The sequence below is a fragment of the Phycodurus eques genome, chromosome 17, assembly GCF_024500275.1.
Source record: "Phycodurus eques isolate BA_2022a chromosome 17, UOR_Pequ_1.1, whole genome shotgun sequence".
In the NCBI taxonomy this organism is placed as follows: Eukaryota; Metazoa; Chordata; class Actinopteri; order Syngnathiformes; family Syngnathidae; genus Phycodurus; species Phycodurus eques.
Genome location: NC_084541.1, coordinates 17,535,260 through 17,562,452, shown reverse-complemented (window position 1 = coordinate 17,562,452; position 27,193 = coordinate 17,535,260). Strand labels below are relative to the sequence as shown.

The following is a 27,193-nucleotide window of genomic DNA, read 5'->3' as shown; positions in this document are numbered from 1 at the left end:
TCAAAATAAAATTTAAAAAATGCCATTTAAAAAGAAACCTTTAGATAAAAGTAAGATTTTTTAAAATACTATTAAAATAGGCCAAATAATTTTAAAACAAAAAACATTCTTATTAATAACAAAATAAAAGTAAAAGGAATTATACATTAAATGTATTATAAAATATGCAAATAACATTTTAAAATGCTATTTTAACAATATAAATCAAAACATAAAATTACAAATTGAAATAATTTAAAATGACAAATGTTTAAAACAAACAAAAAAAGAAAAATAAAACAAAAATGCTATTTAAAAAATCTTAAGGAGGAAACAATTCTATGGTGAAAAATAAAAGTAAAATAAATTTTCATTTATTGAAATACAATAAAATTCTATGAAAAAAGTGGCAATTCTTAGGAATTGAAAATGTATACATTTATATTGCAATTTAAAAAAATGCGAAAGATCATTTTTTAATTTTACTTGAGACTGCCTTGTCCTGTTTTCTACTGGTGCGTTAAACGCAAGTTTAGTTGTTTTCATTAAAAAAAAGTTATTAAAAACTTTGAAGCAGAAAAACAAAAAATGCCATTAAAAATAAAAATACCAAAACAAAAAATTACAAAAATAGAAAAATGCAATGGACAAGAATCCCCCGATGACCCGGAGGTGATTAAAGACACACCTTGAGCTCATCTAGTTAAAATTTATACTGTACTTTCATTTCACATAAACATAGAGACAATTAACAAATAAATTGGCTATTTCTCGGGTAACGTTGCAGAAGAAAATGTGTGGTAATTTACAAAAAAAAATAACAAATATACAGTAAGTGAATGAACGTATTAAACTAAATATATACATCTTTTATGGTCAGGTTTGAGATTTTTCTCCTCGCTGAGGGGTGGGTTGGGTGCGGCATTTTCTGCAGCTGCTCTTGTTGGCCCAAGTGAATTAAGACTTTTTTATTTCAAAGATGGAGCCCTGGGCTCAAGATAGGGGGGTGTTTGTTTGGGGGTCTGGAAGTGTGTGTGTGTGTGTGTGTGTGTGTGTGTGGGTGTGGGGGGGGGGGGGGAGTAAGTGTTTTATTAACATAATAAGAGCCCCTCTATCTTCATTTACACACAAGCTCCAGCGGGCCCGCAGACACGCCCGTTTTAAAGGCCCTCATTGTCTGACCCGCCCGAGGACCCCCTCGCCCGGGGACCCCCTCGCCGGCACTCTGGAGGCTGGGTTGAAGGGTTAGCGCTTCACAAAGGAGACTGGCCAGCTAGCCCCCCCGCCCACGCAGCGCACTTCTCCTTCCAGCTCCGTTCCCTGGTTGCTCCTCGATTTCAAATCAATCACACTGGCTTTCACATTCTGCACCCCCAGCAGTGACTGGGCTTGGGCTCCCCACAGAGTCCCCAAACTGGGACCCTCTGTCTACGGAGACCCATCAGTGACCTCACTGAAGGGGGAAAAAAAAAAAAAAAACGGTAATGGAGAAAAAGGTGCTTGTTCAAATTGTTCTCAAATGCTATTTATTTTTTAAAAAAAATAAAGAAAACTACATTTAAATGGTATTTCTAAAAAATTAAAGAAATGCTATTTATTGAAAAAAATGCCTTTAAAAAGTCCTTAGAAAATCCAATTAAAAATATTATTTGTAAAACAAATCAAATCATAATAATGCTGTTAAAAAGTAAACAACAATTAAAATTGTATTAAAAAATATTAAAAATAAAATAAACGAGGCCTGGAGATTTTGGTCCAAACATTTGAGGCGTCACGCCATTTAGTGTCATACAAAATAATTTATAAAGGCAATTGTATTTGCATTACCACTTGATGATATATACATACAATATTTTATTATTCTAATATATTCACAGGAAATCATAAATTCAGGCACTTCCAACTTTTTCTTCTTTTTCTTTTAAGCACAAGAGATCCTGAGATTTAAGACTTTTTTTTTTTTTTTTTAAATAAGCAACACAAAAGTAAAATAATCTTATATAGAGAGATTTATAATTAACAATCGCTTCTTTTTTAACATAGCAAAATAAATCTATATATTTTTTTCCTTGTTCAAATAAAATGTCTTTAAAAATAACATTTTCACCCTTTCGGGCTCCTTCTGGCGTGTCTTCGAGTGGGTTTTAGTGCCGCGGTTTACGAAAACGTCCCAGCTGCTGGTGTCCAAAGTACAACATGTCCTCAGTGCTCCATACGTATAAGCGTGTTTGGGGGGGGTGTCCATTTTTGGCCACCGACCGACATTGGGGTCTTATCAGAGCGGCGTCTTGGGGTCCCCGTGGGGTCGCGCATCCTGGAAGCCCAGCAGGCACGGTTCGGTGGACAGGGCATCGTGGGTGAAAACAGAGTCGTTGTCCGAGGAGCAGGAGCTGGACGTGTCCTCGCACGACGGCGAGTACTGCTCGAACGGCGTCGACAGGTCCAAGTACTGCACAGAGAGGAGGGGGGGGGGGGGGGGCATACATGTTCATAAGGCTGGAAATAGCAAATGAGCCACTGAGAACAAGAGTCGGCGAACTCCATTTTTGTTGTTTTTAAGTTCAGTGCAAGAATTTTGACATACTGTATCGGGGGCATTGCTTTATTGAACTTTTGCAAATTCATCAGTGCGATACGGGGCCGACTCCCATTTCCAAGATGGATGTTCAGAGGTTGAAAGTTGTGCTCTAGCTCGCGGTCAGTGCGCATGCATTTTAGTACAAGTGAATGTTATTTATTGTCTTTTGTATTGTATTGATAGGTTTGACGGATGTTTGGACCGCTATTGCACTTGTTCTTTTTTTTCTAAGCCCAATTTGTTTTCTTTCAGGAAACCTAGATGATATTATCCAATTATTGTTATATTTTTAAAATAGCATTTTCTGTAGATTTTTAACAGCATTTTAATTTAAAAAAAAAGAAATATATATATTTTTTATTTCTGTTACTTTTTTTCGTTGTTTTAGACATTTTGAAACATTTATTGTTTTTTGAATAGCATTTTTCTTCGAAAGATTTTTGAAAATAGCATTTTAAGATTATTATTATTATTATTACTAGACTTATTTAGACTTTTTGAAATAGCATTTTAACTAACATTTTGTCTTTAAAAATGTTAAATGTATTTTAATTTTTGTCATGGTTATTTTAGGGTTATTTTGATTATTTTTAAATGGCATTTTAAAAAATATTTTCTTAAGATTACTATTAAAGCATTTTTGATTGATGAATGGATGTTTGTCATTTTTTTTTAGAAGTTCTTTTAGGTTTATCTAGATGTTTTTACATAGTATTTCTTGTTTTTTACATAGATTATTTTCAGTTTGTTTTAATAACATTTCAAAATCATTTTTTTATTATTAGTTATAGTTTTTTTGCCATTGAAAAAGCAATTTTTCTTTTTTTTAGTAGCATTTTTGTCTTTAGATTTTTAAAATAGCATTTGCATTTTTTTCAATTCCTTGTTATTTTAGGTTTATTTTGAGTTTTTAAAAGAAAATTAATTTTCAATTTATTTATTTGAATGATTTTAAAAACCATTTTGTTTCATTTTGAGTTTTTTCATAGCATTTCTAATTTTCTTTTTGTCTTTTTTTTTTTTTTTTTTTTTTTAAATAGTATTTTTAAATCCGTTAGTTTACGGGTAGATTTATTTAGAGTTTTTGAAATATTTATTTATTATTATTTTTTTTTTACACAAGTATCTATACTTCTACATGAGTACAGAGTGTGAGTACTCTTCAGGAAATAGATATTGGATGGTTCTGCTGCAGAATATTGTGACGTGACGGTTTTTGGACAGGAACCGAGTTCATTTGTGGCTACTTTGCTTTTACATGTGATGGCGAAAACATCTGTTGTTCATCAACAAATCAATAACATGTAATTGCTCCCCACTTTGGGCCCAAAACATTTTGTTTAGTTTTTTGGGGTTTTGTACTGAATTTTACATCTTAGTGAAAGAATTGAGGCCATCTGGCTTGCACGTGTGTTAGCATATGCCAGGAGTGGGACAATTTGGGGCCTTAAGGGCCACATTTGGTTTTGAAAACTGATGGATGGGGCAAAGATGAGGTTATAAAATGGCTTATTGTGTATGCAATATGTGAAATAGTTTATTGATATTTTAAAAATATTATTGTTAATGAACCCGCCTGTTCTTTTTGTTGCACGGACAGAGCAAAAATAATCAAGTAAAAATGGTTGTGTGCCTACCTTGTCACATTTCGTTTACGATAGCCAGAAGAGTTTTAGAGTAGCTTAGCTTAGCGTTGTTAGTGTAGCGTAACTCACTGCTGACAGAAAGATACAGTATGTAATGAATGCTATCTTAGTTTAGTTTAGCTCCGCTTGCTTTTGTGTGTACCTCAATGCTTCAAGTGTTCAAGGTAGTGAGCAGATACAGGATGTATTTCTTTTTTTTCTCTTCAGTTTTAGCTTATCCGAGCTTAGCATAGCGTACACATGCGAGTGAACACCTTTAGCATCTAATGACCGAGCGATGCTTTGCTAATATTCTGTTTATCTCTTTGGTCCATGTTAGCAAGCAAATTTCAGATATCTTAGTTTGGCTCAGCTGATGCAGTATGTTAATGACGTTTATTGTATTTCAGCACTTAGCTAGCGTTGGTGTATTTGCTTAGGTTAGCATAGTAGATGTTGTGCTTACCTCATCAGAGATGGACAGCAGTACTCTGTCCAGTTCTTCCACAAGCTGTTTGAAGGTGGGCCTCTGGGTGGGAACAGCATGCCAACACTCGCGCATCATCATATAGCTTCATGGAACAGAAAAAAAAAATTGCAGATTATTAGAAAGTTAGTCAAGAAAAATCAACTCCTTGCCTGTGGTGACTATTTAAGCTTACAGTTCGTGGGTGCAGTTGGAGGGCTTGTCCATGCGGTGTCCTTCCTTCAACAGCTTGAAGAGCTCCTCGACAGGAATACCGGGGTACGGCGAGCCCCCTAGGGTGAAGATCTCCCACATGAGCACGCCGAACGACCACCTGCAAAATGGTGAGCGGTTTTAAAGGACAGTTGGATCGTTTTTGACAGTTGGTGGTGTGTGGTGCTTACACGTCGCTCTGGTGCGTGTATACCCGGTCGAACAAGGCCTCGGGTGCCATCCACTTCACTGGCAGGCGTCCCTGCATTTGGGGGGGGGGGTAGCACACGGACACAGATTAGAATTCCACCCTTGGGTTGCCGTGCCAACACAGCTGCACGCATTTAAAACTACAACTTTCATTGTCTGACTGTAAAAGACACCTCCCCGCTAAATAAAGTCTGGCCAAAGCTGCCACCACTCCACCCTCGCCTAGTTTCTAATTACATCCCATTAAGCCGCCTGCCAATCAAGAGTTAAACATCTCACTGGTGTCTTGAAGTACAGAGCAAAGTGGCAGAGGAGGAGCCGAGACTCACATTGGTGGTCTTCTTGTAGTAGTCGATCTGGTGGACGCCCCGAGCCAGGCCGAAGTCGGCGATCTTCATCACGTTGTCCTCCGTCACCAGGACGTTCCTGGCCGCCAAATCTCGGTGGATGCACTGCGAAAACAAAACCCGAGAGAGGGAGTGGTATAAGACTGTCCGTCCATTCAGGTCTAGAACCAAACACCTCATGCATTGAAGAAAACCAACTGAACCCCACATGAAAAGCTCCCTCTAAAGAAGAAACAGCTAACAGAATCCAGGCTGTTCAGGGCGACTGTCCATCTCAGCCGGTTGGGTTGTGATGGAGAAACAGAGTAGAGGAAAAGAAGGTAGATAGAGAGAGAAGACAGAAGTGAGGGGTTGAGCGACCAGGGGAGGGACAAAAGGACAATGGGCACAACAACAGATGTATCAACAACAGTAATAGTCCGTTGACGACAGCAGCAACGACTACAAGTCAAGGTCAGCTGTCTTTGGACGAGAGGCGGAGTACACCCTGGGCAAGTCGCCAGCCACTATATTAAAGTACTTATACATTATTTCTTTGTTGCATTTTTCTTTTTTTCTTCAACTTTGTTCTTGAATGAATGAGAATGCAAGCTGTATTATTTCTCCAATTGTTTAGGTTAATGCATCAGAATGAAGTTAAGTGTGGTGTGGGATGACTTCGGAAAGGATATTGGGTGCATTCATTCTTCGCGATACCATCATTTCACCAGGAACTCTTGTGTGATAGTGGAAGACTTAACTTCTTGTATTCACCCTTCAAGTTCTTCCAAAGTCTTTGGTTTGGTCAGAAAAAGTCACACGAAAGTCAAAACTTAGTCCTGTCTGGCCACCACGACCCATACATCGCCCCAGAAAGTGGACATTCAACCATTTATGAACAACAATAGCTAAATGTGGAGGGGCCTATCTTTCATAAAAATCTAATATTCAACATTCTCCCAAAAATGGATAACTGGCAAGATTGAATCTTGTTGCATGCTCAGGTACCTTCTGGGATTCATGGTATCACGTGGCCTGGGTCGTCCCACATTACATCATGACATAAATTCTCATACATTCAAAAAAACAAGTTACCAAACACAAATTTAGAAAAAAATATATGTTGAATTTGCATACATTAACAGACAAACTCTAAATAGGAATGCTGGAACTGAGATTCAAACCCAGTACCTCGGAACTGTGGGGCAGACATGCTCACCACTAGCCCTGGTTGAAGACAAGTTCAACTTGGGCTTTACTTTTTTAATACAAGGCTAAATGTCTGTTCTGGTCTAAGTCAACATACAGGCAGAATTTTACTGAACGCAAACATCTTTATATAGAAAAGCGTGAGTTTCAAGGGGGCTTTTGAAAGGCACTGTTTATTTGACTTGAATGGGTGTCATTAAGGCTTATTTTGGTTTTCATTCGAAATAGACTCAGGCTTTTTGCGAGACCGGCCTCGGTTTGCGGGCCTCCACATAATGGAGGGTTACTTTCAGGCGCTGGCAATGGCCTCCCAGCCCAGAAACCTGATGCCTCCGCCCAGTCTGTTTGCTAACAGATTTATGGCGGCGCTAAAAGGGACAAAAGCCTGAAGATGGCAGGGACGGACAGATGGATGGAGGAGAGTAAACAGGACTGGAGTCTGAGATGGCGGCTGGCAGACAAAGAAGTGTGTTGATAAGTGAGAGCTGGGAGCATGCTGGGAACATAACAAGAAAAGAAAGATTGGGGGTTGAGAAGATTGCAAAAATGACCCATCTGGTCTATTGATCTGAAGGCAGTGTGCCCATTAAACACCCCCGATTCACACTGAAACACTTTGGAGATATTGACTCTCTGAGGACATCAAATTTTGAACATTCGTGTTCCCATCTTGTTGGCTACACTTCCTATCCATGCTTGGAAATGCATTCTAGTGGTTGCATTAACATCCAATACCACAGTGAGTGGCCCAAAGCCACCAACCAGAAAACATCTGGCTTTTATGCTACACAAACAAAAACTTTAAACTCTCTATAAAGAATTATCCAAATGTGAGACTGTGTCGCCCGCTATAATGAGGTTCACATTTCTCAAGCAACCATTATATCGCGGACCATTTTTTTACTGGATTTTTTTTTACAGTTTTGGGACAAATCTGAATTTATAGTTACGTGCCTTCAGTGTGGGACCCGCTACACTGTTTTTGTGTCGTTACAGTAAACTTCAACGAGGAGTGACAGATAAACAGATTGGAGCAAGCACACATTTCCCCTTATTTGGAGAACAGTTCCAGCGAGAGCAGGCACATTTTAATATGTTTAAGTGTATCTTAATAAGTTCAAATGTATTTTAAGTGTATGGATGGGATAAAAGAATGTTTCATATGGTCTCTATTGTAGATTTTCAACACTTGCAGGTGGGTCTGGAACATATACTCTGCAAGAAACGGATTCACTGCACTGAGGAACTGGATCAAATATTTCTATAACTTTAGAAGTAGTTCACTGAATGAAGTCAAGACATACCCGTTTGGAGGCCAGGTACTCCATCCCTCGGGCCACCTGGTAGGCGCAAGACAGCAAGTCCTTGAAGGTGAGCTGCTCCTCGGGCACCTTGGTCACGTCGAAGGTGTAGTCCATGCCCGGAGGCCTTCGTGCTCGCAGGTACTCCCGCAGACTGCCCTTTTGAGGCGTACTCCACAAGTACATACAGAGGTCCTGGTTTTGCAGGTCGGGCCACAAAGAGGACAAAAAACTCAGTTGGTTCTGTTGTGAATCAGGACCTAAGGCTCACTCCCTCAATCACTTTGTCAGGGCGTAGTTGTAGGTCTAACTCACCGTCTTGAGTGCAGACTCCAAGCAGGTTGATGATGTTCTTGTGTTTGTCCATTACCTTCATCAGTTCCATCTCGGAGATGAGGTCTGCGAGATCTTTGTCGGTGGCATCGTCTATAGCGAGAAAAACAGACCTTTTTTAATACAGGCAGTTCTTTTGAAGTTATAATTTTAATTGGACAATTTGTACCTTTGAGCATCTTCACCGCTACAGTGGTGGCCTGGTCTGGTGAGTCCTTGTTGATGCCATAGGCCTCAGCTCTAACCACTTGGCCAAAGCATCCTTCCCCCAGAGGTTTCCCCAGTGTCAAGCTAGAGCAGAGGATGAGAGTTGGTTAAAAATAAGTGCTGAACACAGCCATAATTTGGGGCTCCTGATTTTTTTCAAACATAGGTTCCTTTTTAGGTCCCCCGCATGACCAGAGAGCTACAATTTAAAGTTTTGTGTCTGATTCCTGGGAACTGAAGCCAAACTGGAAATAAATGACTATTGTTGAGGCTCAAGACACAGCTAATTGACATGACAGATTTTTGTACAAGCTGCGATGGAAGTTATTTCAGGTATCTTACTTGTCCCTGGGGAACTCCCAGTCAGGGTCATATGGTAATTCAAACTCCATCACTCCGGCCAGCATGGGAGAGCAGCTGGATGAAAGGCGAGCCACCCTCATCAGAGACGCACTGGACTTCCCTGATGAGTTTGAGTCCACCGAGTACTGAAACGATGAATAAACTTTAGCTCTTACTCTTGAATCATGAAGACAAACCTTTGCCGTGATATGCACCTGTCTTCGCAACGGGAACTTGGAAAGCTTCTGGACCGGTAGGGCATCAAACTGTTCCCGTCTGGGGTGGACTTGCATCCGACACAAAACCACGATGACGATGGCCATGATCAGAGCCAGGAAGCCACAAGCGTAGATGATGATATCAGTGTACTTGGTCTCGATGGTGTCCATGGAGTCTGCAGCTTCTTCCTCTGCAGCAAGTTGGGAACAGTTCATAAATTGTTCAAACATGGCACTGAAAGTTTGTCAAATCTGAAGACATTTTTCTTTTACCCGAAAGGACGGTGAGCCAGGCCGACTGGTAGGCAAAACCAATTGAATTTCCAGCCAGACATGTGTACTCTCCTGCATCATCCATGGTGATTTTAGACAAGTAGAGCACCTCCACCTCGGACATGTTCAGACTGCCAGTCTACATCAAATATTAGAGACAAAAAAAAAAGTCAGAACCATCAACTTTGTGCAAAAACAAGACCCTGGACATCGAAATGTCACCAACCTTGAGAACCTGGACGTAGGGCGTCCCGTCAGGACCGTATCGGCTGCCGTTTCTCTCGATGTGTTTGAGCCACTGGATGTGTGGCTGCGCATCACTGTAGACTTTACAGTGGAACTGGACATCGCTGCCCACTACTGCTGTGGTGTTGGCCGGTAGACCTGCCTGCAGGATGGGCCTATGGGGGGAGCGCTCTGAAGGGGAAACAGGGTACCAAGGATGAGCAAAGGATCTGGCTGGAGCTACCTCCATTATCTCACGTTTAAAGGTGATTCAAGGGCAGTGAGGTAAAGGATAGGCCAAGGGCAGATTTTCAGAAATACTGAAAATTGGGAGGTCAAAACTATCCTTTGTTAGAAAACTATTCAAGCTTCATAAGAACTTCCCTAAAATAGTTGTCAATGTCACATTCAAGCTTGCACAAAAGCCAGAAATGGCTTTTTCAGATGGAATTCGGCTCCAATGACATCGCTGTTTACCATCAGGGCACCAGGGTCTCTTTGATCAGCAGTTAGTCTCGCTCTCTGATCTCGTTAACTGTCTCGTTAGTCCACTCCCCCAGTCGGCCGGGAAAGGGAGACTGACCCCGCTGTGGACGGACAGCCAACAAATGAACAAACAATCCTGCCGCCCTCCTCGATCTCCAGTCACAGGTCACGTAGAAAACTGCTTTGTTTGCCTGACCGTCCACATCCAGCGCCACGACTGACGCCAGGCGCCCCGTCACCTTTTGGTCAACCACCCTCCCGATTATGCTTCCCCTCACACTGGAGGCTTTCATTTGGAGGCGTGATGCTTTTTCCACAAGAGCTAACTAATGACCACTGCTGGGGCTGCCATGAATACAGTCAGTCAGATGACATGGCTTGAAATTCAAACTTTTAAGATCTAATTCGTTTTATGGACTTACTGTTTACAACCTCAGCCCAGGGAAACATTACTTTTTAGCATTTCAGCATGCACAAGCCAGGTCTAAAAAAAAATTTGCTTCAAGACACTCAGAGTCAAGAAACGTAAAGCAAAATCCCCCCCGGACTGACACAAAATTTCTGAATCTTACCCAGGACATCAAGAACATAGCTGTGAGAAATGGAACCATATTTATTTTCCACCATGCAGGTGTAATTTCCTCTGTCTGAAGGCACAACGCTCTCCATCACCAGGCTCCAATGTTGATGCCTCAGCTTGCAAACAAAAAACACCAGGCAATGAAACTTACTGTTCAGAAAAGGTCAATCAAAAGGAGAAAGAAAATGTTATTACCTTGATGCCCCCTATACGGTGCTCGCCTCGAAACTCCCTTCCATTTTTGAGCCAACGAATACTGGGCATGGGGCTCCCCATGGCCGGGCAACGAAATTTCACTGTGTTGCCTGCCGGGACAGCATACAGGTTCTTCTCCATACGCTGAGTGTGGGTCCAATAGGGACCTGTGAAGACCAAGCCACAGATTAGGTTGCAGCCTTCAGGTGCACTTAAAAAAGCTCATTCAGAAGCCACATTACAAAACACGAACGCACCTCTTGAAAGATAAACGTGATCATTTTCAACCTCAGATGAGTCTTCCAAGCCAGTTGTCCTCATCGTCATCTCCTGAGCCCAACGAGTCTACAGAATGAGGAGATTGAATGGTAACTGATTCTATGTTATGCTATGATTTAGTGAGTTTACGACAGTGTCATGGAATGGTACCCTGTACACACACACTGTACCGTGAACTGTTGGTTATAGATCGGTTATTTCCTTCGCATCCTTACCGGTCACAGTGACAGTGAAGTTCCTCACGGGTCCTCGGGTACCGCGGAGGGCGCACACATAAACTCCCGAGTCATCGTATGTGACGTCGGCGATCTCCATGACAGTGCCACGGATCTGGATTCGGGGCGTGGGCGCCAGCCGAGTTCCCTCTTTATACCAATTGACCGCCATGCCTGGCCGAGTGGTCATGTCACAGCGCAGTTTTAGGACATTGGCTGGCTCGAGGAAGACATGCTCCGTGGTCTCCTCACTCAGGTCCCCAAGAATATCTGTTTCGAGTTAGCAAAAAGGGTCATGGTATCACTCCCACTATGCATGTCATTGCTGTTTGATAGCAGGACTGCACAAAAAAATATTTAGGGACATTGTGCTTTAATCTAACAAACCAGTCAGTGGATTGCCTCTTCACCTAACATTCTGAAGGCAGTCGGCATCCCCCCATTGTATCTCATCCCCAAACAATGACATTTCCATGGTGACAAGGACTTGAGTGACCGACCCGACCCAAACCCGCCACCCCCACTCTCTTGAGCTGCTTAATTTTGTTGTCCCTTTTGTGGATTTTTGTGGGACGGAGAGCAATCAAGCAAACACCGTGAAACTCCCTCTCCTCTTGGTTCATTTTAAACAAGCGTGGAAAATGAGCGACGAGGAGAGAATTATGGTAATGAACATGTCATAGTGTGATAGTAGAGTAGATGAGCGAAAACCCAATTGGGGTGGTGAAGGTTCACTGGCGATCTGGAGGTCTCACTTTCATTCTTCTCAAATCTCTGACCACAGTGTCCACTTACATTAAAGACTATTGTCAAGTCTGGGAAAAGATTTCATGCATGACGTTACCTTGTGGGATCGCTGTTTTTGTCAAGTCCACCGTTTTGGAAATAATGGTACCTGTCCAAGAGAATTGCAGTGTTATAAATAAAGGCTAGTGATGTCTGATTGTTAGTCGGACAGGGCTCGTAGGACTACGTCTCACCCGGAAGGACATGTAGCCACGCCGACTGCATGGCTTGCACGGTTTTCCCGCCATGCTTGTTCTCGGCCATGCAGATGTACTCGCCGGCATCCTCCATGCTGATGTTGGACAGATGCAGTGTGTTCACCTTGGACGCGTTGCTCCGCAGGGGCTAAACACAAACCAGGTGACTAAGTACGGAGCTAAAAAAGCCACATCTTTTTGAAGGTCCGTCTGCTGATCTCACCGTGAGGGGTCTGAGGCGTGGTGGTCCGCCGGGGCCCCGGCCTGCCCCCCCGAGTGCCACCTTTAACCACTGCACCTTGGTGGACGCCGGCCGGTGAACTTTACACAGCAGCTTCGCCTGACCGGTCACTGTTGCTGTGATGTTTTCTGGGTAACCTGGCATGATCAGAGGCCTTGGCATTCGAATATCTGGACGGGGAAAACAGATTAGAAATGTTATACCCGTAGGTACAGTTCATTCAGTGTCCTAATAGTCCCGGCCTGAAGGCGTTAAGACACAACAATTGTAACACATCCTGCTGGATTTAGTTGGACCCCGAAACATCCGGCATCAGAAGAACATCGTGTTCCTACCCGACCGAGGCTGCTTAATGCCACCAGGATGTGGTGATAGAGTGCCCAGATAACCTGGCTACTATCGTGTCACCATCGGCCACAGTGGCCTCCATTCATTGGGTCACTCGCTCCATTCATGTGCTCGCCCACTCGCTCTGCTCGCAGCATATGTGCTCCGCGGCCAGGGACCTCCATTACCGCTCAGTCACTCAGAACGAGCAATTTTCCAGGGCAATTTTCTGTTTGATTGCTTCCTGCAAGCGCTTAGTGAAAAGGCAATCTGTTCCCTTGTCAGAGTGAAGTGTTGCCCTTTTTTGCACTAACTGAACCAAAGTACACACACTGCTAATGTACTCGGGAACAAACCGCACAATTGCAACATTGAGGATGGAAGAAAAAAAACTGCAGACTGCAAGGAAACACAAATCAGTTTGTTCACAAAGTTCAGGAGACAGTGGGGTCGCCGCAGTCCGGGGGCCTCATGCTAATGAACTTGCAGGGACAGGGACGGGCGTGCCCCGCCGTTGAACTTAAGGCAGGGTGTGAATTGTCACCCAGAGGCGAGGCGGCAAACAAAACAAGGCACAAACACAAACAAACTGCGAGACAGGCGGCCGGGCGGCGGCCTGGCAGCGCAACTCGCCGTCTAACAGAATAAATTGCGCATGAATTCAAAGGCAAAGGCTGTCGGTGTCAAAACAATAAGTCTGAATCGCCAAAGCGTCTTTCAAGTCAAGCTGTCGGAGTAACGAGCCTCTCGGTGGTCCCGCTGAATGGCCTGACCAGCAGATGCACCCCCGAGGAAGACAACGAAATACGGCCCAACGTTAAAGATTCTTTGGCACGGTCACTGCTCCTTGATGTTGCCCCCGCCATTCGGACCACAAAGAATCCACTTTTTTGTTGCTCTTTTGACTCTGTGCCAGCGAGGATCCACCTCAGTCAAGCGGAGACCTCTCCCAAAGCAAAACCATTTTTGGGGGGGACGTATAAGAAAGATACCCATCTTTCTCATACGCCTTGAATGTCATTAATGTATGTGATCAATTGAGATTAATATTGTTGATGCGACCAAGTTTGCATTTTCCCCACTTTTGTTAATACTGTGAACATTTTTGTACATTTCTGTCCATCCGTAAATTTTCATGAAGTACTGTATCTCAGGATATTTGGTTGTGGTTCTCTCTTGTGGTCTTGAGATCACACATTTCACGAACCAGATTCATTGCATGAGATCTGTCCTTCATTCCCTTAGTTTCTTTTAATTGAACACTCATGCAAAACCCTCCTCAGAGGCAACGACAGTGAGAACGTTTGAAGACTGTTGTTAAAGATTCTGACAATGGAAATTTTTTGTTAATACTGCAAACATGTTTGTACATTTGCGTCCTTCTGTAACTTTGGACGAAGTATTTAAAGACATTTTGGACATTATTTCTTGTGGTCTCAACATAACACGTTCTTGGAGGAGGTTGGAATGTGTCTAAGAACTGTTCTTCAAGCTATGATCCATCTTCGCTCATCTCTCTTGCAAATAGAGTCAGGGGGGCGTCTATGGAGCAAGCCCCAGCTAGCCTCCCTTCAGGTAAGAGAAAACCGCCGTGCTTGATGCCCTCCAGCAATCATCAACATTGTCTTTCATCGGCCCCAGCAACAACAACAAAAAAAAACATCCTTTAATTTCCATCTGTGGAAAACATTTCGGTGGGTTGTCCGTCTTATTGCTTTTGGCACTTGTTTGAAAAGCATCAATGAAAAACTGGTCAGAAGAACACCGCCCCATCCCTCCCACCACCGCCTTCCTCCTCTTCTTCTTCTTCTGCAGCTGGCATGCGACCCAGCAGATTTACACTTCCGAGCCTCGGGGTTTGCAGCAGATCAGGTAGCACTTTTCGCGGCAGCCAAAACACACTTTGCCCCCATTGCGCTCTCCACCTCGCTGGAGGTGAAGGGACTTGGAATTTACAGTGGAACCACCAAACTCACATTGGAATTCAACCAAATTCAGGGGGGTAAATAGTCCCCCTCTTGTCCAGCCAATGTCTCTTTTTACCATCCAGGACCACATCAAGATTGTGGTTTAGTCAAGGGAACTGGCCGGAAATTAATGTTTTTGATTTCAGGGTGGCAGCATGGTGGTCTAGGGCTTTGCACATCTGCCTCACAATTCTGAGGTTCAGGATTTGAATCTCAGCTCTGGTCTATCTGTGTGGAGTTCTCTCTGTGCTTGTGTGGGTTTTCAATGGGTACTCCGGCTTCTGCCCACATTCCAAAAGCATGGATATTAGAGGTTGATTGAAGAGCCTAGCTATGAATGGTTGTTTATCTGCAGTATACGTATACCGCAATTGGCTGGCGACCAGTCCGGGGTCTACCAGCCTGTCACCCAATGTCACCTGGGATAGGCTCCAGTTCACCTGTGACCCAAATGGGGACAACAGAAAATGGATCCATGGATGACTGAGGGGTAAATCCGAAAACCGAACCAGGGATTTTCTTATTGTGGGGCAGTATCGCCAAACAGTCAAGGGACTCTAGGAATTGACTTCAGTTTTTTTTTCCAGGAAAGCGGTCCTATAGTAAATTGGAGCTAGTGCCCTAACTAGAACCAGTTTATTACTTTTCAGTCACAGGAGCAGTTCAGTGCCAGAAATATGTTGAATCCAAGTGCTAGACTTAGATATTGGACTACAGTAATGAGCACAACAATGGGCACAACGACTGCCGTACCAGTATCAGTAATTGCCATCCTCCTTTCCTTTACCTTTTGTTCTTCCCGCTCTGTCGTGGGATCTGGCTGAGAGTCGGTTGGAACAGCAGAGCAGGAGCAGGCACAGCGCGCAGACCCTCACCATCCTGATCTTCTCGAGGCTCATTCAAAGGCTGCGATGTCAACGCAGGAAGCCCGGATTTGGCCTCACGCGCTGGCTCCTGGCATCGGCAACGCCGCCGGTCCTCAAATCTGGATCCTGCGGAGGCAAAACAACGTAGGACTGACGGGTTATTGTGCCTTTTCCCGAGGTTCTCTTCAAAATCCAAACTAAAGAGTGACTGTTTGGACTGGGAGCAGCTGCATTCTTAACCGGATGCCCTGCGAATTGCCCCGCTCGTCTGTTGCGTCCTACATTGTCCAGGGCTCTCCCCCTGTGTCATGAATAAGGAGCGGGGCTGTTACCGCCTGTTGTCTGTCAATGGACGGTGCTCAGGGCCAGCCCGCGATAATGGGCCCTGACTGGGGAAAAACACTTGAAACTTGCCAGGGAGACACGGAATATGAAGGTCAACACCGTCTCCCGCTTGGTTCCATGCCAATTGATCAATCTGTCCACTTTCTTGCGGACATTTCGGGTCAAACTGATGGGGGGGGGGCCCTGGAGGACTTTTTCTTTGATATTGAGCTGATGGAAAATAACTCATCCCAGCTACCAGTCTTGATGAAGCAATCACTTTCTGTCTATGTGACGTCTCGACACACACACAAAATCTCTTAAATGCAAATTCTCTCTCCAGTGATCTGCCTTTATTACCACAAAAGACAACAGCATTTAAATGCACGACAGAGATAAACCGGCGCTTTCTGGCTCTCTCAAGTCTGCACGAGAACGCTGTATTGTATTTTGTGATTTCCCACAATAACTAGCACAAAGCGGGCGTTATCGTTTATCTGGATTGCAATTTCAATTTAACAACTTAATGGTGTTAAAGTCAGTTATAGCAGGAAAACACTGCAGGAATAAGGGTGTATTTAAATTAATGTTTCGATGCAGTTTATCGAATAAAACATATTTGTCATGGAAATAGAAAACTTCCATTTCCAAAGTAGAAAGTTGCAACTCTGGCAACTTTCTACTTTTCTTATATATTTTTTTTTCCATATAGCTACATATGGATTGAGCATTTCACATTTACAATCTGGTTTGGGTGGTTTTATAGTATGAAAATGATGAAATCAGTGCTAAATCTCTGGGGTAAAACATCCCAAAACGAAAAATCAAACAAACTTTTTGAAAGGCTTTAGGAACCGAGCCGAGTTGCGAGCATCCTTCAATTGCACTTCAAGTTGCGAGGCGTGTAAACGTGCCAAAAGTCCAAAGTCCACGCGCTGCTGCACGCACACACGCACACACGGGCAGGCGCTCTTCAGCCGGGCTCAATGTCCAAAGCACTTCATCGCGCTGGCTGTCTCGCAAACAAGCGTTGCATTTGAAACGCAATGCACATTTCATTCAAATCGAAATAGAAATGAAGCGTGGAACTTTTTTTTTTTTTTTTTTAGGTGGGGGGGGGGGGGGGGGAATGAATGAAACAACACATTTGGACCTCACGCACCTCTTGTCTCCTCACAGTTGTTGTTGTTGTATTTTTTTTTTGTTATTTTTTTTTGTGGAGGTGCAAGCACTCCTTATCCCAGCGCTTGATATATCGAAATCCTCATTTGGATCACGTAGTCCACTTTGTGCCACTTTAAAAGAAATACAAAATCACGTTTCTTAAGTGGGCTCTTGCGTATCCGCAGGCTTCTAAATCCATCAGAACCACCATCCACAGACAGGCCCCCGGCCCACCGCCCCCCACCCCCCCTCCCTTCCTCGAGTGGCGACAGCTGCCCGGCCCCTGGTGCGAGGACAACCACTCAAAGTACATCCATGGAGGGGCACACAAGGGGAAGGTGGTCCTCTCCCCGACCACCGGCGCGACAGTTTATCCGCTTAAGGAGCGCTATAGCCCGCGTGAGTCCCGTCTCGGCTTCGGCGCCTTTTTTTTTTTGGACGGGTAGTCTGAGCCGGCGCGTCTTTTTACGCAGCGTCCTTGCTTCTCCTCCTCTCCCTCCAATTCTGTCAGGCTTTATCCGCGCGGAGGTCTCCCACTGACCCTCCTCCGAGACTCAGCAAAGTGAATGCGAGACGGCGAGATTTTGCGAGAGCGCCTGCGTGCGTCCGCGCTGCAGCTCGGCTCCAACTGCACTGCCGCCACTCCAGCACGCAGCCACAACAACAATAGTGTGAGTGGCTGGGGGAGGGTGTGAGTGCGTGTGTGTGTGTGTGTGTGCGTGTGTGTGAGAGAGAGAGCGAGAGAGGGGAGGGTGCACTTCAGTTACCCCCCCCCCCCCCCCAATAATCGCCCCCCCACCCCCGTCTCCCCTTATTTCAACCCTGGCAAATAAAGAAAAAAAAAGAAATCTCAAATGCAAAACATCTTGTAACTAGCTATGATCAACTTTTTGTTTTGATTTGTATTTTTGTTATATAGATGATTTTGACTGATTAAAATGTTTGCCACACCCGCCGTAAATCGGGTTATTAAAACGATTTATTTGGAATTTGGAATTTTTTTTGACAAGCGCCTTAATTGCCCTTAATGCAAACATGGCGCGGAGGAGGGGACGCTTTGTGGCCAAGACGCATCCAATTAAGTGGCTTGATTGAGTGAATGCTTTTAATTACATCAGCAAGGAGAAGGGAAGGAGGGGGAGAGAAGTAATCCCATTAGCCCCTCCTCTTTAGCTTTGCTGCTATGATTTTTTTATTTTTTTTAAATTTTATTAAAACATTTTTTTACAATGCCCTATAAAAACATCTCCTGATATGATGCAGTACAACTACAATAATAATATTGTTAAACTGATCCACAGGCTAATGGACACTTTATTAGGTACACTTGGTGATATGAAAGAGCTTACATGCATTATTATTATTTTTTATTTTTATTTTTTTTACATGCATTATTATCCTGACAGTTTATTTCTTCTTATTTAATTTAATTGGATGGCCAAAATATTAAGGACATCCATAATAAGTTACTAATTATGCAGTCAGGGTTGGTCCGACTTTATTCATGATTGATCGTTTTATATAATGGTCACACTGTAGATAGTAAAAAAAAACAAAAAAAAACATTACTATAATAAAAAAATCCATTTTTTGAGAATGAAGTCCTAATTTTAACAATACAACGGGAGAAAAATGTTTAATATTGTATGGAAAAGTGGTATTTTTTGTAAGAATGAGATACATAATTGAGAATATTAAGTCAATTTTCAAGCATGTTAAAATGTCTTTTCACCCATGACCCTTGTCAGGCTGCGCGGTACAGAAAATGGATGGATGGATACTTTATTTGAAAAACCTATGAAGAAAGATATCATTTGTTCTTGAAAAAAAACAAATAGTCTACACAATAGTAATTTCCATCAATTATCATCAAACATGTATTTAGAAACAAATCCCTCCATTCACTCTACATGTTCACGGCAACCGTTGTAACCAGCAATGCATCATGGGCGATGACGTCTTTATCGCATCCGATGTTCTTCCTCCAGGCAAGCTGATGCGTCCAATAAGGATTTTGTAGTACAGCTCAAAGGTTAGCGTATAAACAAGTGCTGTGTTGCGTTCAGGACAACACAGAAGAGTTTGACATGCACAAACATGACCCGCCCCCTCCAAGCCCGATCAGCGCCAGTGGCCATTAAGCGCAGCCCTTATCTGCTTTATGACTTCCTTTATTTGTGTACTTTGACTTTCGCCGTCGAGCACCGTCTGACCCCGAGTAGTACCAAAGGCCAAAGCCCGAAATTTATGTCAACACTCGCGCGGCTGAAGCTAAACGGCGCGCACGGTGTCCTTCCCCTTCGCCGAGTTATTTGGCGCCCCCCGTGCAAAGTGGGAGTGCCCCCCCCCCCACCACCACACACACTCGTCTTTAAGTGGCGTTCCTCAGAGCGTGGCAGTGACTCGGTTGGTTGGAGCGGGTATCATGTAACCGTGGTTTGAATCCGGGTCAGGACCTTTGTAGCTCATGGTTGCCCCCCCCTACCCCCTTTCATAATACATCCTGTTTGTCATCACAATAAAAGCGGACGCGCAACAATAATCTTTCAACATTACTGCACAATCTGGAGTTGACTTACTTGAGGGCTTTAACGACTGTGGCTAACCCATCAGCTCCAAACCATGTCTCCTCCGAGGAAAGCGTTTTACATATCATCTATGATTTCTCATAGGAAATAATATAAATATAAATCATCTGGGGCAGCGCGGTGAGCTAGCTCTCAAGAGGGAGCAATTGAACCCAAATGGCTGACTTCCTGTTCAGTTTGGGGCATGGGTCCTTGAGACTTTTTCATACATCCTGTTATGATGGACATGTCCTACCAATTTCGTGTCAATGGATCAAACAGGTGACTGGGGCTAATTTCCCCCCCCCCCCCAAACTTTTAGTACGGAGCAGCACGTCACATGACATCATTAACTCCAACATCAGTTGCATGCAAATGGCGTTGAAAAGCACTAAAGATATGCTTTTGAAAGAAGATGCTTTAAATGTGAAAGGGACCTGATGTTGCCATGATGTGCCCCCCCGCTGTGACACAGACTAATGAGCGAGGAGCCACACCTCGTGCATTCTTCCTGACCTTTAGCCCACCTCACTTTCCCTCCCCACATAACCTCGCCCAATCATCATCATCTACCACAGCTCACCCCCTTCCACCCTCCTGCTCAATGTGTTATCAGTTGTCAGTCACCAACCATTGCTGCCCCCCACCTCATTAGCATAAGTATGCAAGGGGTGGGGCCATCGTTGCTATCTGGACCCGGGGGCACCGGGAGTGGAACCGGCCGATATCAGTGATGTCATCAGATAAAAGCGACGGGACGCCGCAGGAATCTGATCCTATCACGGTTGATTTAGTTTTTGGGAGACGCGAAGATAACCCCAAAATGCTACTACTGTACTACTACGTCACCTCGTTGGTTTTTTTTCACCTAAAATTTCAAAAAAAATAAAAATACATCTGAATTGTTAAGCAATAGCATTTTTTTTTTCTTTTAGGGTCTTCAGTGAGGTTAAGATGAAAACTGTGACCGAGAACTATAAAAATGAAGAAACGTGGTCACACATCCTGGGTAAGCTTTGTGACACATTATAATTGTCTTTAGCACGTATATCGATTAAAAATGCACAATTCATATGACATTACAATATATAAACACATATTTATGATCGTGTATGTTATAATGAATGCAATGTAAATGTACAATGTAAAAAAAAAAATCGTCTTTTTTTTGCACTTAACTGTTTTAAAATGCTACGTAATCCATAGAGTATAAATTAAAGGAAAATGTTGGGCAGTAAAGCACAAAATATGTAGAATGCATTTATGTGGTTACCCCACATTGGAAAATATTGCTTAAATATATTTTTCTCCATATGATGATGAACAACTACTATTTTTAAATTCCTCAAGCATCTTTTGCCATCAAATTTCCACGACTATTTTCAAACCGTATTAGTCAGGGCCATATTTTTGTATTCCGTTTTTTTTTTTTTTACATTTTATTATTAAGAAATGTGGTCAGAACATGTTAACTTGTATGAACAACATGGTAGTAAAGCATTTTAAATGGGTTTCAACTTGCCTCCTCGAATTGTTCACTTTTTGTGCTTTCAAGGCCTGTTTTTTTATTTATTTATTTTTTCATTTTGAGGTCGCATGAATATCATATTTTAGATGTTCGATTCAAGCGTAAAAAGGCGGTGTCTTTTTGAGTTATGCGCTTAGTACCTGAAGGTTTTATGAAGAGAAAAAAAGTTCAAGGAATTCATTCAAAATCGCGCCAAGTGGAAGGTCTTCCCAAGTGGTACGCACGTTTTGTTCTCGTTGATGGAGTGCCACGCTGCTCGGCCCCATTGTTGTGTGTTTGTGTTAATCATTACCTGGCATGTTCGCAACACAAAGGGACGAGCCGGGAGTACGGAGCCTTTGTGGCGCGGAGCGGGGGTGCGTCACCGCTGCCAAAATAGAGAGCTGCAAGACGGATCACTCAGGTTGGGTCGTCGGGTTGGGGGGGGCTCCCCTCAGCAAAAGATACTGCCATTAAAACATGTCATCTGACGTAGTGGTGCTCCTGTCAATACAAACACACGCCGGCGAGCCAAAACAGTCGTTATTTTGCTTCCGAAAATCGAAACGAGTCCCACGCAAACATTTGTTTTTACGGAGCAGCGTGAAGGTGATTATGAGTAGGAATTATTTATGAGAAGAAAATGAGGATTTTTGCTTGGGAAAAATTCATGTTTTTCACTTCAGTGGTGACTCTTTGGTTTACAGGCAACTTGATGACGTAACAGAGGTGGGCCGTAATGCCACGAGCTCCATTTGCACTGTTGCGTTTACTCAAATCATTTTGGGGATCAATTGTACTTGTGTAGTTTTAATGCAACTTCCTTTTTTTTTTTACTAGAATATTTGTGTTGAGAAGAGTCACAAATTTGACTCCGTTTCATTGCGCTACAGTCCGCTCACTACTTGTATTTTGATCTCGAGGTATTTATTACCGCTTGCGTGATCTATTCTCGTTGGTAAGAGAGACTTGCGTCACATGACTGTGTTTCACCAATCCAACGTACCTACTCGTGGCGTTCGACTCGGACCGACCAATCAAACGGAGCCAGGCAGTCACATGACCACGCAGTCGGTGCACGACGAAATAAATATTGTGGCTGAATTTGCCTTAGTTTATTTATTTACTTAATTTTTAAAAGGAGCGGGGAAAGTGAGAACTCTAAGGGTGCATGACTAACTAGGCACCCCGTAAAATAGTGTTCTCAAAATTTTGCAATGATGTAGAGGGCCCCATAATGATTTTTTTGTTTGTTTTTCCCAAGGGGCCCCCAAATCTCTACCTGCGCCCCTGCTTGAAATGACAAAAATGGCTTTATTGTATAAATCTAAATTAGAGGGCACATATCTCACTTTTTTTTCTTATCCAGTGTGTGCCTAATATATTTGCATTGGAGTGGTGTGTACATACCACAAAGTTGTTCATGCAAAGTACTAAGATACTACTGTGATAACCTGATTTGTTTTGACAGTAACGTGTGTAAATCCTCACTTATTTGCCTTCAAACGTTTAGTCGGCGAGTGCTAATTAAAGATGTGGCTGGTTAATTATTGTTTTTGTTGTTGTTTTATTGTAGTGGTGTACATCTTGAGGCTGGCCACACGTCGCGCGCGCGCACACACACCCACACAGCTGTTTACATGATGACGGATATCACGGCGAACCACTGTTTGCCCTCGTCTCTTCTCCCTTTCTTCTCCTAATCACATCCAGCAGGGAAGGTCTGATCCTCCACCCCGCCCCGACCCCAACCGGACCCCGGACCCCCCCAATCACATACAGAAGGATGAACCCTGTTTGAACCCCGCAGCTTTAATTAATCACGCTGACTTTGTTAATTATTTGTTTGGGCCCACCTTTGAAGTATGTGGCATTTGTGGCATGATTGAACTCCGGTAACCTGGCGCTGAGCATTACACCCGACCTGGCTATTGCGCTTCATCCTTATCCGCTGGCCAAAGCGGGTACTAAATCTAGCACCAGTTCAGTTGGGGTCGCAGTCTGCTATTGCTGTGTATTAAAACTCCTCACCAGCACGTTCCAAGAAAGATCAGGGGCGTCAAACGCATTTTTGCGGTGGGCCACATCGTAGGTATGGTTTACCTCGGGGGGCCGTTAGGACTGAACTCGGGATGGGCGAGTATCGATACCAGGTGTCGGCATCGGGTCGATACCGGCCTCATTTCAAGGTAGAGGGTACTTGCGAAGGCTGCCGATACCAACCGCAGATACTTAAGACAAAAAAACAAACAAAAAAAACAATCTGACATAAAGTCCTACTTGGCACTACACTGTGACCTTTGACACATCGGTGAATTATTATATAAGTGCACGCCATTTTTTTGAGGGGATTGCGTTTGGGCCCTCTGAAATACTGCACGTTCCTTTTCCTGAAGATACACGCGTTTGGCGAAATGTGCACGTTTTCAGCCACCAAAAGCGATGCATTAGACCCATCGACATATTTTGTTGTTTCCAAAGTTCAAAGTCATTGACGCTGGGGTGCGTTGTTCCAGATAGTTGGCAGCGGCGGGGCGTGACCGGGCCAGATTAGTGCCCTCCAAACACAGCGCGACGCGCGCAGGATGTCCATACAGAGACATGTTTGGTTAACCTCAACGCTGAGCCATGAGTGAATGCAGACGCCCGGTCGTACTGTTCCAGAGGAAATCCTGTTAACGTGTTACACATGCGAAGCGTTATTCATGATTACACTTCAATAAACACGCAAGAGTGGACGGAAACGGTTCGATGGAAAGACTCTTCCTGATGACATCTCGCAAGTGATTCATCGTAGCTTCTTTTTTTCTTCTTTTTCTTCTGTCTCGGGACAATCCTACTGGGGCTAATTTTTCACATGTAGACAAATAATCGAATATATATTTTTGACCTTTATTAGTTACATTCATTTTTAGTTTGAAAATATCACAGTATATTTGAACAGGTCTTTTTCAAAACGCTCGTGCCTTGCGATTGGCTGGCGAGCAGTTCAGGGTGTACCCTGCCCCTCGCCCAGAGTCACCTGACAGGCACCCTTTTTGATTATTATTATTATGTATTTTCAGATTTTTGTAACTGCACCCATACATGTCCTTTTGGAGAACCCGAGGACCTTCACGCATGCCTTCAGCAGCAAAAATGGAGCGTGTCACAGTAGCTTTCCACTCATGGAAACTCCGTCTTCATTGGTCTCCTTAAAAAAGTCCGACCGTCGTCAAAAGACACGCGCTTGCTCATGCCAAGAGCGCTGCAGCCCTCGGACCACAGTCCTTGCTTTCCTTTGTTGGTTTGAGTGAAACTCCATCAGAATGAGCTTTGAATATAAGGATTTTTTTTTTTTTTAACCACACCATTAAATCCAAGATAACCTCAGTCCCGGAGGTCTTGGTCCAAGGTTTATTTCATACGCATATGGAGCGAAATGGATGCAACCTACACCCGAGACGACGGTAGACTCTGTACCTTGGGAGGGGCTTGAGACGGATCAGAAATGATGAGGTTGAAGCGCACGAGAGGTTAGAGGGGATGGCAGCAGCAGGAGCCTCAGGGGTTGATGGCCGGGTTAAGAGGCGGCTAAGCTCGGGGGATGAAGGGAGGCTTTAAGATGGAGAGGCAGCGGCGGAAGAATCAAATGGGGGGGGGGGGGGGAGCTGCAGAGCCCGCCTTGAAGCGTGGGCCCTCCCTCACGCTTCTTCTTCATCTTCTATTTTCTGTCTTTTTCGGCCAATGAGACCTCAGCCTGATATCCCTTCATCCATTATCCTGAGCTGGCGTCCATCCCAACTGACTTTAGTTGAAAGCCGGACTAGACTTTGGACTGGTTGCGAGTCAATAAGAGGGCACATGTTTTTTTGTTTTGTTTTTTAAATACAGACAAACCATTCATACAGTCACAAGTGGGAACTCAGCTAACTTTTGGAGAGAGAAGTGTGGCACACACTGGACTGGTTGCCAGTCAACTACAGTTCACATATAGACAAACAAGCTTTAACACTCACATTCAGACCTATGGACAATCTAGAATCCCCGTAGTATCTGGAGAAACTGCTCATCTTCTCCAGACACCAACAATGTGAAAGAAAGCCCTGCTCTGTTCACAGTTGAAAGGTTGAAAGCCGGGCTGCACTCTGGACTAGTAGCCAGTCAATCGCAGGGTACATAAAGAGAAAGACAACCATTCATACCATCACCACCACTAAGTGGGAACTCAACCCAAAGTGCTAACACTATCAGTGATAGAGCCTAATAACCATCCATTTTCTATACCGCTCGTGTCCTTTCCGGGGTCGCAGATGATCCTATCCCAGCTCATTTTGGGGGAAAGACACCCTGGACTGGTCACCAGCCAACTGCAGGGCAAATACAATATAGAAAAACTCACATTGACATCAAATGAACAGGTTTGAGTCTCCAGAGTACCTGGAGAAAACTACACAAGGACAGGGACACCCTGCAAACTTCGCATGGGAAGGCCCGATCCCAGATTTGAGGTTGAACCAGGAATCTCTTGACTGTGAGTTAGATGTGCTAACCACTAAATCAACCTGCTGCCCAGTTTCCCTGACCCGGTATCTACTCACTCGAAATCCCATTTTGCATGATTATTCTGCAGTAGGTATTGCTTCCAAACAACAAACTCTATCTCCGTTCCTACCTATTGCCTACCCCGAAACTCCCCTTATTCGACCCGCTCTGCCTACTGAGCCACAGCCGCCCAATTATTAATGGACTTTATTGGGTAGGTCTTCCATACACTGCTGATCGATTCCAAGCTTTCTCCTGGCTGGATCATTCCCAGTAATCCCTTGGATAAAGGTACCAGCCGCCCTCCTCATTTCAAACCTGCTCTGCTTATTAGATCAGGGACCCTGTCAAGAAGAAGCAGGGATCTGGGGGCCTCATTGTTTGGCCCCTGATTAAGAGCTTCTCACAGTGGAGGATCAGGCTGAAGGAGAGGGAGTCGAGGGGATCTCTCTTTGTCTTGGTCCTTACGGGCCACATTGTTGCGAGGCTTCTTCTAAAGGTAGGCCGGATTTAGCGGGGGGACAATGAGATGTTAGACGATGAGGGGTTTAAACCTTAAGCTCGTATTTTCGGGGCCAGCGGTCGAGCGTTTGTCCGCTTGCGGGTGATGTCCCAATCCGTCTCTACATGTGAAGTGAGCAGCTTTGGAGGACAATGGGGGTCTAAATGTAGCACTGGGTTAATTATGTACTAGATATGGCAACAGAAGTGTAAAAATCCACACCATTTGGTGAATTGTTTCTTTTTCTTCGACCCATGTGTAAAAAAATAAAATAATAAATAGATAAATGTTATTAAACAATAGGCACCAAGAGACTTTTGGGTGGCAGAAAAGTATGTGACTACTGGTGACCTGATCTGAAAGGATAATAAAAACACCAGCAGATATACCCCAAAAGGTTTAGTGCTTTTTCTTTCAGAAAATACAAATTCATCTACCGGAACCTGTGGGTAAGAAAGATAAATCACAGAGATTTCATAATAGAGATTTCTGTCTTTACCTCACGTAACATCTTTTTTAACGGATACTTCACCCATTCAAAGTACGGTGGTAGAGAAGAAGGCTAAAATCATCATTCAAGCCATTTTTCCTGCTTTGTCAATTGTTCTGCCTTAGTCAAATGACATGCAAATGACAATTTGTTTGTTTACATCGGAGATCGTGCCGTCTCTTGCCGCCCGGAAGTACAGTACATGTGACGTCATTTAAAAAAAAACATGAGGCCAATGAGGTTCCTTCACATCACTCGGTCCTGGGCCATCGCCCTCGTTTAGTTCCAGGAATGACCGAGCTGCCGAACGTCACGTTGGGTTGACCTCCTTGAAGTTGAGGATGTGCTAACCGCCGTTACACAGTGCTGCGCCAAATTTCACACCCTTTAATCTTAACTATCCATCTTCTCCAGACATTTTGGGGCCCTGTTCTGTTCCTAGTTCAAAGCCGGATTACACTCGTAAGTACC

The 27,193-nt window shown here is 43.8% G+C and overlaps 1 protein-coding gene across 1 annotated transcript; it reads right to left on the bottom strand.

Moving 5' to 3' along the window:
* Positions 1 to 1,919: 1,919 nt before the first annotated feature.
* Positions 1,920 to 17,772, bottom strand: fgfr4 (fibroblast growth factor receptor 4). Its single transcript, XM_061701958.1, is given in 23 exon segments — positions 1,920 to 2,428; positions 4,649 to 4,754; positions 4,845 to 4,982; positions 5,053 to 5,123; positions 5,401 to 5,523; positions 7,911 to 8,069; positions 8,071 to 8,102; positions 8,223 to 8,333; positions 8,410 to 8,531; positions 8,790 to 8,935; positions 9,005 to 9,198; positions 9,281 to 9,419; positions 9,507 to 9,697; positions 10,564 to 10,687; positions 10,767 to 10,933; positions 11,024 to 11,075; positions 11,077 to 11,111; positions 11,261 to 11,530; positions 12,105 to 12,155; positions 12,241 to 12,391; positions 12,467 to 12,654; positions 15,566 to 15,770; positions 17,131 to 17,772. Coding segments are annotated over 22 exon segments (2,856 nt in total). The 5' UTR covers positions 15,678 to 15,770; positions 17,131 to 17,772; the 3' UTR covers positions 1,920 to 2,254.
* Positions 17,773 to 27,193: the final 9,421 nt, after the last annotated feature.